This window comes from Labeo rohita, chromosome 10 (genome assembly GCF_022985175.1).
Source record: "Labeo rohita strain BAU-BD-2019 chromosome 10, IGBB_LRoh.1.0, whole genome shotgun sequence".
Taxonomy (NCBI): domain Eukaryota; kingdom Metazoa; phylum Chordata; class Actinopteri; order Cypriniformes; family Cyprinidae; genus Labeo; species Labeo rohita.
This window is the reverse complement of record NC_066878.1, coordinates 9,424,009-9,438,985: the sequence shown is the minus strand read 5'-3', so window position 1 is coordinate 9,438,985 and position 14,977 is coordinate 9,424,009. Positions and strand designations below refer to the sequence as shown.

Here is a 14,977-nt window from a genome sequence, read left to right as displayed (position 1 = left end):
GCTTTGTTTACGTACAGAGAAAAGTGTGATTCTCTCCAAAATGGCTCTTGAGTGACACAGAGAAGAATTGATGAATTTTTTTATTTTTTCTACTTCAAAAAAATATTCTCGTTGATTCATAAATTACAGTTGAACCACTTATGTCACAAGGACTATTTTGTTGATGTTCTTGGTACCTTTCTGGGCCTTGAACGTGGTAGGACCCTTGCTGTCTATGGAGGGTCAGAAAGCTCTTGAATTTCATCAAAAATATCTTAATTTGTGTTCAGAAGAAGAACAAAGGTCTTACAGGTTTGGAACGACATTAGGGTGAGTAATTAATGAACTAACCCTTTAACCCTAAATGAAAAACTAATTGTGTGACCATTTAGATCATCCCAATGAAACTTTGAGGTTCAGAAGCAACTGAAAATACATAAAAAGAAAGGAAGAAGATGATCATCTCCTGTAGATGCTTCCATTGAGATTATGCCACTGAAATCAGCGCCTCACTGTGGCCGAGCGCAGCTCTGGGCGGAGAGATGCAGTGGGCGAGGTTTAGCTGTACAAGACAAAAGAAAACGTTAAACGAAAACAAAGCGGGGCTGCTTGATCTCCTGTCCAGGGTTTCCTGTCCTGCTTTACTTATATCCAAGGGTAGGAATTTGTTTTTATCTGCAGCGCTAGATTTTTGCACTCCTTTACGACGAAATGCAAATAAGGAAGCGCGTAAGATCAAATACCTCCTGAAAGAACAGAGACTGTCAAAGAGTTTATTAGAGCGAAATTATTTTCTGTTACATTGTAAACGAGCTACTAGTTACAGTCAGTGTAAACTAGCTTTTATATTATATATAGAGAATCGCGCATAGAATATCACTTTTCCGGAAATTAACCATAGTTTTTGGACGTGACAGTTGGCTGCAGTATAAGGTCATTCGTGCGCACTCACCTTTCGTACCGTTTTTTAAAGAAAGACAGTATATTTCATCTCAGCTGGATATTTTTGATGCTGTTAAGAATAAATGAACAAAATAACACCACCAGGCCTAGAAAAGATTAAAACCAGGTTTTTATTTTAAAAGCGAAAACAGTACAAATCGGAAATGAACGGGTTTCAGTCCAGTCCTGCGGATTGTCCGGCTGGAAGCGTCTGTTCTATTGAAGGACTGCCACCGTTACCTAAAGGACTGAGCGGTATCCTAAACTCGAGCGGGGGATCCTGGAGGGACATTGAGAAGGTCTACAGCAAGAGGACCCGCATCCAGGCGGACATCAGCAAGTCCAGAGTGAGCGACTGTCTTGGCCGCAGTAAACCGGCGAGCCTTGACGCAGCGCTGGCCGTGCTGCGCAAAGAGATGGTGAGTCCTAACCACGCCTGAATGTGCCACTGTGACCCTCACTGAATTTGTGCTAAATTGGCAACTATTTCAATGACAAATAAATGTCAGTATTTTTTTTTTTTTTTTTTTTTTTTTTATGTGCCAAGCTATGATTTCTACTCATTGTTTCATATATTTTTGAACAAATATATTTAAATAAAACATGATTTTTCTAAAAAATTAAAACGTAGTGATCCTTATTTGATATTAAAATTTAAAAATGTTCTACTTAAAAAGAAACAATAATAGTACAAATAGTAATAATAGAAAATAATTCTTTAAAAAATAATTCAAGAATTTAAGCCATTTTGTTAGACTTTAAAAAAAAATTTTTTTTAAATCTCTGGACACCACCTGGAGCTCAAAAATAAATAAAAAATAAACTTATCTTAATCTTAAAAATAAACAAAAAAATTACTTCATTCAGAACTTATGATAATATACAATGCAATGAGTAGTTGGCATTTGAAGTGGATCAAAAAAGTTCATCCAAAGTTGTCCTAAGACAAGAATGGATATTGTTTTGATTTTAGGACAACTTTGATGAAAGGTTTTGATCCACTTCAAATGTTGCTACTATAGTCATAAAATAATCTTTCGTATGAAAACATTCTGTACAGTCATTTTGATTTGGACTGCATTTTAACTGCATTTTGAATAGCTTAAAACAGTAATTAAAACAATCTGATTAACATTTTCAGTAATAATTCGTTAACAGTTTATATATATATATATATATATATATAATAAAAATTCAACATTTTGAAGCGAAAGATACAGTCCCTTTAAAAATGTATATAAATATATATATATATATATATATATATATATATATACACACATTTTTAAAGGGACTGTATCTTTCCCTTCAAAATGTTGAATTTTTATTATGCGAACTCTTAACTTTTTTAACATGTATATTTGTGTACGTTAGTGACTAAAGTATATTTGAAATACACATAGCTCATGTTCTTGTGTCTTTCGCAGGTTGGACTTCGACAGTTAGACATGTCCTTGTTGTGCCAGTTATGGTCTCTATATGAGTCCATACAGGAATACAAAGGAGCTTTCCAGGACATCTCTTCTTCTCTGTGTGAGAGCTCCTTTAACACTGAAAATGGTTATTCTGAAGACGAAGAGGAGGAAGATGAAGATGAACATGAAAGGGAGAGTGGCGAGACGCTGTTGTCTCTTCCTCAGCCCACTCAGAACTCTCGAGACCAGTGGATCAAAGACTCCTTCCACATCCCCATATAAATAAAGCATGTGCTCTTTCAGCTACAGTATGGATCTGATCTCCCATGATCCCTATCCTTATAAACGCTGACAAACATGACCCCATTGTTTGAAGGATTCCATACGTATCAAAAATGAAACAAGGCCTTTATTTTTGTAGGATACTATTACAATGGTGATTGTAAGGTTGTTTCAAGGGAGCTATGAAAAACTGCCTTTTCACTGCCTGTGAAGTCATAAAGACCGGATGAGGACTGACAGGAAGAGGATGTCGTAGCCAGAAACAGTGTGGTCGAGGATGTTTTTCTACATATGGTGTATACATCAAAAACAGACATGCCTTACATACTATTCTCGTTTGTGGTATCAAATCACAGTTTCATTATACTATGTAGATTCGTCAGATGTATATGATCACTTATCACTCTATTTTCTCGATCACTTACCAGCATTTGAGATACTGTTTATTTTATTATACAATTTTATTTTTTTCACTTCTGTCTTTCATTAGTAAGTTAAACACAATGTGAATGTGCTTTTCTGTACAAAAATGAAAAATAAATAAAAATGTAAAAGTTTGCTTCAAGAAAGAACTAAAAGAACTTTTCTTTATCCACTTCACGACGCGTCGTCAAACGGCCATACTGGCGGCACTGAATGTAAACAATGCCACTGAACCAAACAAAACACATATTTTGCTGATTATTACTGCTGAAAATGGTCAATTATTGTCATGTTTTGGGCTGTACTAATCGGTCGGACCGGGAAAAAATATTTGGAGTACTGCAGACTGCCAAAAATGATAAGAAATCAAGGAGAAGAGTGCAAAAAACTATCTGAGGAACAAAAGGAATTTGTGGTTGGCCAAACTAAACCAGGATTTCCTGGTCAAGAATCTTGACAACATTCAATATTGTTCTTATCATTTCCAGTCAAGCAGGTGAAATATTAGGCTAAAGTCTGAATTAATACTGCTTGTACGCATCTCTTTACCACCTATTAACTTTAGTTTGTCAAAACACTGCACCTTTTCCAGCTTCCAAGTCCTTCTCAACATGATTTAGCATCTTCCGCATGTTTTTCCATGGTTTAGACAGCATAAATTAGCGGAACAACGTATTCAGTAGTACATTAACCGTGCAGTGGATGCTGTTGTTTACATCCGAGTATCGGCCGCGTATTCGGGTAACTGACCAAATCATGACGTAGGTTAGCCACTATAATAAATAGAAGAATAACAAAGTGTAGTAAACAGTAAAACTCTTTGCACTACAAGCCAGTGTGTTCATAATTAAGATAATAAATTAAACACACCAATTCGCAATATCAAGAATCAAAACAAGCTCTTTGTACAGATAAAAACAGCTGGACGCGAGAGACCGGAAGCCAGAAGTAAGATGGATATTTAGCTAATTGTTTTGTTGTCTGGTATTTTATTCACCAACGTCTCAAAGTACGTGTTCAAGATGATCAAAATAGCTGTCCAGTGTAGATATGATCAAATCCGCCATTAGGTGGCACTCATTTCCTTTCAGAAGTTTCTAAACGGATGTTGTTTTGAGTTATGACGCCTGGAGTATTAGAGTAAACAAATTTCGGGTAACATCTGTGCTCTCTATCGTCTTGGTACCGTTTAGCGCAAAAGAAGATTGCTATATTCTTCTCCCCTGGTAATGTTTATCTTTGAGTCATGCCAGGAACACGCCATCTGATTACAAACAATTATTCTAAAACTGAATGTTTGGACTGGGGCTCGTTCAGATCTTTCTGAACCACTCTCTTTACTCCGCAAGTATAAACAAATGGTTCTTGCTATTCTTGTGCTTATTAGGTAATACTGCTAGCTTCTGTTGCACTAGGGAGAAGGGGGTGGAACAAGCTCAGGCACAGGCCAGGCATTACTAAAAACTCTTCCCATCACTACTATAATTACAGTAACACTGACTGCATGTCCTGTCATTACACTGCGCTTTAGGTTTTATCAAGTCTATGTAGGTCTCTAGCATTATATATATATATATATATATATATATTATGCTATATAGTTAGATAAATATATTAATAAATAAACTATATTAATAAATGTTTAACTCAATGCGATCTATAACCTTGGTTGAAACTCTGACATTTATTTTGGTTGATGTTGAGAAGGTGGATAAACCACAATGTCTAAACTTTGCCATTCGGTGAGGTCAGGATCTCCATGCTCAGTGCAGCTGCTGTCAGAGTGTGTCCTCCACAGAAAAGCAAACCGTTATTAAATGTTTCCGTCTGGTGCTCTCAACTAAGTGCTTTGAGTCTTCTGTTTGAGTCTTTGCAGGTAGACACAGGAAACAAAGCTCTGGGCAGTTGTTCAGCGCTGAGCATTTGTCATTATGGCACAAGCCCCACTCATGTGTCAAAACCTTGCTCTCAATTTACTAAAAGCCTCCCACTGTACTTTCCACATAGCATATCGTTTCTTCAGAGGGGCTGTCTTTCTAATGGTGTGATAAACTGCACAAATTTGGTATGACGAAGTGATTAAGTGGTGAAGGATGTGGCATTCCTCTAGAAAGCTCTCCCATGCCTCTATAAATAAAACACAGATGTACAAGATATTGTTGGATACGCGGTATGTCTATTAAAAGTAAACTCAAACTAAAGGTCATGTATCTTTTCAATCACATATAAGTAACAGAAAAACACTTTCCGCCCTTCTATAAATCATAAATATGGCAAAATTATACCTCTTCTTCTGTTTTTTTAACTAAACATTTTTAAAAGCCATTCCCACCTTTCTAAAGTTGACTTATTAGGGTTTAGAAGACATTTAGTGGATTTATGGAGTTTCCATTTATATGATCAAAAATATAGTATAAACAGTAATATTGTAAAATATTATTATAATTTGAAATGATTTGTTATATTTAAAAACATTTTTTTCCTGTTATGTAAAACATTTTTTTAGCATTATTACTCCAGTCTTCAGTTTCACATGATCCTTTAGAAATCATTCTAATATGCTGATTTGCTAATATTTTTTGTAGAAATTGTGATATATTTTGATGAACAGAAAGTTCAGTATCTTTATAAATGTATTTACTTTAATTTTTATCCATTTGTCCTTGCTAAATAAAATGATAAATTTCTTTCAAATTCCAAAAGTATGAACAACAGGCCTAGTGTATGTGGTTGTAGTTAAACAGTATTTCATCATCATGTTTTCAGTAATAAATGAGTCTCTTGTTTTTTTATGCCTTGTACCCTTAAGTGGTGTGGCACATCTTATAAGGATGATGCATTTCTTGATCCACCTAGTGAGTAAGCATGTATTACAAGTGAGCTCATGTCTTACCCGGATACAAACTCAGCCTGTGATGTCCAGTGAAGGGAGTGGCCCAATTTGGAAACTCACAGTCATGACCACAAAGCACTGTTTCCCAGCTGAGTTCAGTGTGTTTGCAAGTTCTACAGGAGCTAAGTGTTATTTGCACACCTGAAATTAGACTACAAATTTAATTTAACAAAACACTGGTACTTAGTTCAACATGTCAGCAGACGCTTGTGCTGATCATGTTAATGTTAAGAAGTGTTTCTGAAATGCCTTATAAGGTACAATATGTAACATTAAAGGGGTTTCGTATTTCTAAAAATGTCATTTGATTTTATTTCAGTATATTTGAATTATATAGTGTTTTTATAAATACATCATTATAATGGGGTTAGCAGTGAGTGGCAACACCAGACAGGAAGAGGTTAGTGTCACACAGGAATATGACTAAGGGGGTCACCGATTTGGATTCTAGGTCATCAGCTGAGCCAAACGTTTGTACTCCCCCCATAACCCACACAAGCGGCACCACTCCGTCCATCTCTCCAGCTGCTTCTGTCCATTTTCCGCTCCCAGCCATCTAAAATAGATCCTGTGTGACTTGAAAAATCCCCTTGCCAATGTCCACTAAAAATACCCACTGTGATCAAGGACTAGACGACCCCACATAGCTGCTCCAGATCATTATGTTGATAAATGCACCGAACACAGGGCCCAAGCACTGAAGGTGCATGATGTTTTCCTATTGCATGAAAATCTATGGTAGTCCATATGTTAAAGGGGCCATGACATGAGAAATCAAATTTGTCTTGATCTTTTCACATATAAGAGGTATTTGTACCACTTGCCCACTAGGCTATCGACACCAACAAAAGCAAATTACAATCACTGCCACTATCTTGTCTACACTGGATACAGTATACAGATGCGCATTTGCTTTCTGAAACAGTCCACATGCTTAAATCGGACAAATAGAGTAAAAGAACATTCACTTTGACACATTCGGTTTAAACAATTTGTTCGCATTTTGGAACAGATATCAAAAGGGTCCCAATGTAAGGAACAAGTGGACAGTTTATTTTTAATCTCAGATCGTGTCTGAGGAATGAAATGAGGGTTGAAAACAATCATTTTTCCACATTAAAAAAAAAAAAAAATTTATTAACGTTATCCACCTTTTTTTTTTTTTCCTGTAAAAATGAGCTTAGCCATTTGTAAATTTTATGATTCTGGCTTTCCATCTCATTCGAGTCCAGCTATTTTTAGCTGTACAAAACAGCTTGTTTTGCTGCTTGATATTGCAAATTGGTGTGTCTTATCATGTTATTTTAATGTATTATCTTAATTATGAACACACTGCTTTGTAGTGCAAACAGTTTTACCATTTACTGCACAATGTTATTCTTCTCATTATTTCTCTATAGTGAACCGGAAGTCTCACCCATAAGCTTATTTCCACATTAAAGAAGAAGATGAATAAGTAAACCTCAAGAAACATATTAAAATAATGATAATAAAAAAAATCCATCTCATGACCGCTTTAAAAACGTACTTTTGCAAACCCAACAAACAACGTTCATTTTGTGGCGCCACCTTTTGGTCAAAAGTTATTAAAGTAACTATTGTAAGTAATTCCTCAATAATTCAGCTAGTTTTAAGTCAGTTTTAAGACTGTCATTTTGTAACTGAAATATAATATAATTGACAGATATTTACACAGTGCATCCTCTTCTGACTGGATGTAACCCATCCACTTTCATCAGTTCACTGTCAGACAGCTGGTAATAAGAAGCATTTTGAGTGGCGTGAAGCTCAATGACATAAAAGCGATGAAGTCCCTCTAGATTCTTTACGTTCACTGTCAAATGTTGCATTTTTGCACCAAGGCATAAAACTAATTTCAGATTCTTTACACAAAGAGATTCTCACCAAGGCTCTAATTTCAGTGATTCTCTCGCTCTGGTGTGTGTAACGTGATGCAGTAGTTTCCGTAAATGGTCTTTACTCGATGGCGACAGTTCGGTGGTACTGAGCCGCATGAGGTGCAGCTTGTGCCCCTCTGGAGGAACATTTCACTTCACGAGCCACTTGACAGCCATCTATTTGAGTAGTTTTTACTTTTTGTTCAGTGGCGGGACGGTGAAAATATCATTTCCATGCGCCTGACTTCATTCGCGGATACTGCATTTTCTACAGAAGAATGACTTCAGTGTGGAAAAGATTACAGAGAGTTGGCAAAAAGGCCACCAAATTTCAGTTCGTGGCGTCGTATCAAGAACTTGTTCTGGAATGTACAAAGAAATGGTAAGTTATAATTTCTTTTCCGTTATAGCGCCTGTGTGCTTCCTAAATACGCAGTGCTGAAGGGCGGTTCTTCTGACTGGAACAGCACCATGCGCACACATTGTATCTTATTTTGTTTAAGCGCTGCTTTTGTAAATGATTGTGAATAGAACATTTAACACAGCAGTCGGTATTCGGAATGTATTTGACATGTATTGGTGAACGCTGACAGTCACACACCCCCACTTCCGCCTCTATCACTCGTGCTGTCAACGCTGAAGATATTATGAACGTCCATCATGCTCACATAAAGTGCTGATTTTGAGTTTTATTTAGCGAACTCCTATAAACTGTTTATTGTGTTGCCAGCATGTGTGTATAGTTTCAGTGTTTTAAACTGAGTGGTGTTGCTTTTCCTTTTCTTTTGAGGTGTTGTCATTGTTCGGTTATGTTTTGTTTTTGTAACGTTATTATATTATGAGAGCATTGCTTTTGGCTTCACCCTTATATAGGCAGGAACCTAAAGTACTCCATAAAATACTTCATTGCTGTTTTTTAAAACAATGTGAAAAATCCAATGTTGAGGTGAGAGAACGCAATAATTGATTTATTTCTGCTCTCCCGGTCCCCTGTCTTGATTAAGAGACAGCTGTTTACACAGACAGGGAGTATTTCTGTCCTCACATTCATCAGCGACACGTGTCTTATATCTGTCCTTATCAAAATGATATGATCAGAGACAGCATGATCAGAAGGAATTCAGCCTGACTGGGTTTGAGAAAGAGTTGTTAAAGGTGTCTTTAAAGGTATAGTTCACCCAAAAATGAAAATTACCACATGATTTGCTCACCCTCAAGCCATCCTAGGTTATGGCTTCGTCTTTTAGATGAATACAATCAGAGTTATATTTAAAAATGTCCTGGCTTTTCCAAGCTTTATCATGGCAGTGAATAGGTGTTGAAATTTTGAAGTCCAATGAAGTGCATCCATCCATCATAAAAAGTACTCCACACAGCTCAGGGGGGTTAATAATCGCTCCTGAAGTAAAGTGTTTTTGTAATAAAAATATCCGTATTTAAAACTGTAATCTCTGTCGTATGAGCTCTGGATATTTTATATTACAAACACGCATCGATTCACTTCAGGAGGCTTTTATTACCTCCCTGGAGCTGTGTGGAGCTTCTATTGGACTATTGAATATCAACACCCATTCACTGCCATTGTTAAGCTTGGAAGAGCCAGGACATTTTTTAATATAACTCTGATTGTATTCGTCTGAAAGAAAAAGGCATATACACCCAGGATGGCTTGAGGGTAAGTAAATCGTGGGGTAGTTTTTATTTTTGGGTGAACTATCCCTTTAAATCAGGTCAATCAAATTAATTCACGTTATCATTACTAAACCATATACACAAGTGAAACAGTGAGTGGAAATCTTCGGTGCATCGTCTACCAACATTGCAGTTATGTAGAGACAGACAGTACAAGACAATATACAAGATACAAAATCCTACTACACACAGTATACAATGCGATAAACAATATGCATATTTCACAGTACACAAGAATACTTAAGAATACCGTTAAATCGGAGGTTTTGTGTTTTAATCATTTTGACGATATTGACTATTGGCAATAGTCTCTGAACAAGTCATGACCTGGCAAATGAAGCAACCCTCTGTTATGCAATGGCTTGTCATCTGCCTCTAGGAGAAACTGAAACACTCATTGTAATATCTGCCTATTATAGCATTAAGGACTATCTGAGATTTATCTCCATCACAGATAGTCTGATGTCTAAATTTTGTATATTAGTATTCTTTGTTATTTAATTCTAATACATATTTAACTTTTCAACACTGTTATTGAAAAGCAAAGTTGGGTTAATAGTAAACCTGAGCAGTCGTAATTGTTGTTATCAACTAATGAGCTTTCAGTGGAAAGTCCTAGATTCTCTTGCAACACTCTGAAGAAAGAACATCCTGTATCCACAGCTTTATGGGTTTTTTTGCTGACCTAAACTTTATTTTAGTATGACTTTTTTTTTAAACCAATACAGCAGTTCTAAAGAAGAAGGAAAACAAGAATGTACATTTCTGTAAACACGTCTGATCTTGTGCAGTTCAGGAGATGATTTACAGTATAGCTTTGATTTTCATATACTGCCAGTGGGTCAAAGTCTGTTGATGTTACACCATAGCTGAGAAGGGTGTGAGCTGGAGATATTAGACAGCTGAAAGATGACGCAGCGGTTGTGCTTCTGATAGTGTAATATAACTTGAACTGCATGTGCGTGTGAGTGAGCATGTGTGTGTTTATCTGTCACATTTACTTCACATGTCAAAGTGACATGAAATAAGGAAAGAAAAAGACAAATTTTTCCAACCAGGCTGGCGGTCTATTTTTACGTCCATAAGCGCTCTACCCCGGCCCTCTCTTCTCCTCCTAATTTATCCTTTTAGACCGTTGTGCCCTGTTGCTATTAGTAGCTGTAACCTGAGTAAGAGCTGGGTCTTCTCTTTGTGTAACGGTCCATGCTGCTACTGACACACATATTAAGTTTACCTTTGCAAACATCAGTGTGAACATCACTGGTGGACTGACATTTACATGTGGGTTATGTACATTCAGAATCATTTTGGTGCGTTAAAAGGATACTATTTACTATTTATTTATTTAGTTTTTCATATACTGGCCATGTGTTTCCATGCAATTAGAACAAACAGGGACTTCAAAAAGGAAGCAAAAGCATCATAACAGTATCATAAAAGTGGTTTGTGTGACTCATATGCTATATTCCAAATGGCCTGAAGCTATTCAGTAGCTTTGTGTGAAGAACTGGGTAAAACATACACTACCAGTCAAAAGTTTTTTATCAGTAAGATTTTTTATGTAAATAATTATTTTCTGCTTACCAAGCCTGCATTTATTTGATCCAAAATACAGCAAAAGCAGTAATATTCTGAAATATTTGTACTATTTAAAATAACTGCTTTCTATTTGAATATGTTTTAAAATGTAATTTATTCCTTTGATCAAAGCTGAATTTTCAGCATCATTACTCCTGGCTTAAGTGTCACATATTCCATTCAGAAGCGTAGAGTCAATATATACATGTATACATATATATATATATATATACATATAGAATAGTATATAAAATAGTATATAAAAGTAGTAATTTTTATAATTCTATAATTATAGAAATTAATACTTTTATTTAGCAAAGGTGCTTTAAATTGACCTTTTGATCACAGTATTAATTGATCACAGTAATAAATTACGTTTTAGAATATATCCGAACAGAAAACAGCTTTTTTAAAATGTAAAAATATTTCAACATTTTAATGTTTTTTTTTTTGTAATTTGGATCAAATAAATGCAGGCTTCGTGGGCAGAAGAGACTTCCTTAAAAAACATTACAAATCTTAGTGTTCAAAAACTTTTGACTGGTAGTGTGTGCTGTATTCTGAAGCTATGTGTTTGTTGCTTGTGTGATGAACAGAGTGAAACAGTTTTGTGTTACATGTAGAAAGTCATACAGGTTTGGTTCATCATGACAATAAAAACACTGTTTAAAGGGGTCATCGAATACAAAGTTCACTTTTACATGTTGTTTGAACATTAATGTGTGTTGGCAGTGTATGTACACATCTACTTTATAATTATAAAAATCCATTCAGTGGTTTTTAATTAATCTGTAAAAATAATATTCCCTTTTTCAAATCGAGCCGTTCTCAGATGCGACAGAGGCTGCTCCCATGATAGTTGATTGACATGAGCATCTTACCTCAGACCCACCCTAAATCAGCTGTAACAGTCCGACCTCCATTGTTTCGATGGCGGAGCAGGGATGTAAGTTAGACAAGAATATCTCCGATTGAGCGATTGAGGTGTTGTGTTGCTGGATGTAATAATGAACGTAGTGGTCGTCATTTACTCCCGACATCTGACCCGCTGAAGTGGATTACATTTGTTTGTAAAGGCAATGCGCCTCCCGATCTACATAAATGTGTCATATATTTGCGTAAATCATTCGTGATCCAGCTTCACCTACAGCAGAAGTGAGTATAAGGTTTTTTAATGAATCTCTGCAATCACCTTTCCTAATAACTTGCTTGTTAGCAAGTTTCGCGGCTAAACACGCTAAATGTGGCTAAAGTAAACAATCTCTCAGAGCACAGATGAGCTTGTCACTCCACAGAGAGAAGAGAGGGGCGGGGCGAGCAGAGTTCATTTGCATTTAAAGGAACAATCCATCAGAATAAGTTGATTTTTGCAGAGCTCATTTTGACAAGGTAAAAAGGGTGTTGTTTTACACTACAATTGAGAATTTTTAACCAAAGTATATTATAAACTTTTCATTAAGACCCTAAAGAATCATATCAACTTGTAGAAAATGGGCATCTGATGACCCCTTTAAAAGCCAGTATGATTATTTATTTATTACATTCAGTTGCTCAAAAGTGACACTACAGATGTTTATATTTTAAATATTTTTATTACAAATAAATGCTGTACTTTTGAACTCCTAAAATAATTATAAGAGGTTCCACAACAATATGAAGTAGTTTTTAACTGAGAATATAAGAAATGTTTCTTGAGTATCATCAGCGTATTAGAATGATTTCTGTAGGATATTATTTGATACTGAAGAAATGTCTGCTGAAAAAAATCCTTTAAAAAAATATATTAAAGTAGAAAACATTCATTTTGAATTTTGCAATATTACTGTTTTTACAGTATTTTGATCAAATGCAGCTTTGGTGAGACTATGAGACTGTCAAAATCCTTACCAAGTCTTAATACTTACCAAGTCTAAATTCTAAGCAACCCCAAACTTGTGAACGGTATATATAATGGCAAAATTTGTTTCCCTTCAGTGTTTTTGTATGCATAATAATAGCTGTTATATCACAAAATATAAGCCACCATTATTAAATGTGAACGTCTGTTTGTAAACAGTGAGACTTGGTAGTTTGGAGATCGGAGGCCAACACCCCTCGCTGTGAGCCAAACTCAGATTGGTCATGTGACCCTGCTGAGTTTCCTCCAATTCTTAATGCAGCAAGCATGACACTGACTGAACAGCTCAGGGCTGTACAATGGGCTCACTTCTGAACAATTCCCTATCAAGGGGCAAGTTTATTCAGAAAACAAAAGCATGCATGTACAAGTGCAAACCTGGAAAAGGTGATTTCCATTAATTTGTTTTAAAGCTGCACATTGATTTGCATTTTTGCTGGCAATACTGTATATCATCATAATGTTCTGGATATGTCAGATATGTCAGGCTTATCTAGGTGTACATGATGCTGTGCCCTCAATAAACAGACTTAAAGGGATCATTGGATGCCCATTTTCCACAAGTTGATATGATTCTTTAGGGTCTTAATGAAAAGTCTATAATATACTTTGGTTAAAAATTCTCGATGGTAGTGTAAAACAACACCCTTTTTACCTTGCCAAAATGAGCTCTGCAAATATCAAACCATTCTGAGGGATTGTTCCTTTAAATGCAAATGAGCTCTGCTCGGGCCCCCCCTCTATTCTCTCTGCTGCTCTGAGAGATTGTTTACTTTAGAAACCTGCTAACTAGCAAGTTATTAGGAAAGGTGATTGCAGAGATTCATAAAAAAAAAAACCTTACTCTCACTTCTGCTGTAGGTGAAGCTGGATCACGAATGATTTGCGCAAACATAGACGCATTTATGTAGACCGCGAGGCACATTCCCTTCACAAACAATCCACTGCATCTTCAGCGACTCAGGAGTAAATGACGACCACTATGTTCATTATTACATCCAGCAACACAACACCTCAATCGCTCAATCGAAGATATTCTTGTCTAACTTACATCCCTGCTCCGCCATCGAAACAATGGAGGTCGGACTGTTACAGCTGACAGGTCTGAGGTAAGATGCTCATGTCAGTCAACTATAGTGGGAGTGGCCCCTGTCAGTGTGATGTCACAGTCATCTGAGAATGGCTCGATTTGAAAAAGGTGATATTATTTTTACAGATTAATTAAAAAAACACTGCATATATTTTTATCATTATAGGGTAGATTTGTACCTACTCTGCAAGCACACATTAATGTTCAAACAACATGTAAAAGTGAAGTTTGCATCGGATGACCCCTTTAGACATATCAGGAACTCTTTAAAAGCTTTGTTTCTTTACCATTTTTACATTTTCATGTGGTAGCATAGGTAGCAATGCAGGGCAGTAAAAGTAATAGAATCCACATGTTCCAACAGACACCTTGGTTATTTGACAAGACAAAAAGTTGATTATTTGTTCTTGTGTGCTTGTTTGTGAACAAAAATTTTCTCTAGTTTGAATTTATCTTGTATGCAAGGCCTTGCATCATATGCTCTTGTTTTTGTGTGGGGTTTGAAACAGTTGGCAGCATTTATTGATTCCTTTCTGCTTTGGGGTAACACTGGGAGACAAGATCACAAGATCTGTTACACTGCCTGTAGCTTTTTGAAGACACGCACACACACCAGAAATGCCACAGTGGTGTTCTCAAGATCATTTTGTATAAGCTTTATATTTATATCCAGATACTTTAAACGCACACGGAAAGTGTGTGTGTTATTGTACAGGTCTTCATCAATAGTAATTAACGGACCAAACCTATTATTGAGCTTGTAAGCTCCCACTCAGCTCTCTTTTTTAATTATTTTATAGGCAACCAGACAAACTGAGAGTGGTGTGGACACGGAGGAACAGACGCATTTGCTCAAAGGTACAGAGCTTTAATTGTCAATAAATATAT

The 14,977-nt window shown here is 36.2% G+C and overlaps 2 protein-coding genes across 13 annotated transcripts in view; both read left to right on the top strand.

The window, feature by feature from the left end:
* The first annotated feature begins 348 nt into the window (after positions 1-348).
* fam89b (family with sequence similarity 89 member B) lies at positions 349-3,187 on the top strand. 2 transcript variants are annotated; one of them, XM_051120724.1, is made up of 3 exons: positions 349-636; positions 1,065-1,340; positions 2,349-3,187. In XM_051120724.1, exons 2-3 carry the CDS (start codon positions 1,086-1,088, stop codon positions 2,616-2,618), a joined length of 525 nt encoding a protein of 174 aa, XP_050976681.1. In that variant the 5' UTR covers positions 349-636; positions 1,065-1,085; the 3' UTR covers positions 2,619-3,187. The 2 variants fall into 2 exon arrangements, with proteins under 2 accessions (XP_050976681.1, XP_050976680.1); XM_051120723.1 differs by having other exon boundaries at positions 351-1,340; positions 2,349-3,186.
* A 4,672-nt stretch (positions 3,188-7,859) lies between these two features.
* The window catches only part of ehbp1l1b (EH domain binding protein 1-like 1b), a 31,383-nt gene continuing 24,265 nt past the window's right edge, over positions 7,860-14,977 (top strand). For all 11 annotated transcript variants that reach the window (XM_051120703.1, XM_051120701.1, XM_051120698.1 and 8 more), the window contains exons 1-2: positions 7,860-8,214; positions 14,890-14,947. In XM_051120703.1, coding sequence (XP_050976660.1) covers positions 8,111-8,214; positions 14,890-14,947 — 162 coding nt within the window. In that variant the 5' untranslated portion in view covers positions 7,860-8,110. The remainder of the gene's footprint in view (positions 8,215-14,889; positions 14,948-14,977) is intronic.

Bases quoted from the DNA above. Each gene is read 5' to 3' on its own strand.
- fam89b (XM_051120724.1), top strand. From the start codon at position 1,086: ATGAACGGGTTTCAGTCCAGTCCTGCGGATTGTCCGGCTGGAAGCGTC. The intron at 1,341-2,348 runs GTGAGTCCTAAC...TGTCTTTCGCAG, and splicing joins CCGTGCTGCGCAAAGAGATG to GTTGGACTTCGACAGTTAGA.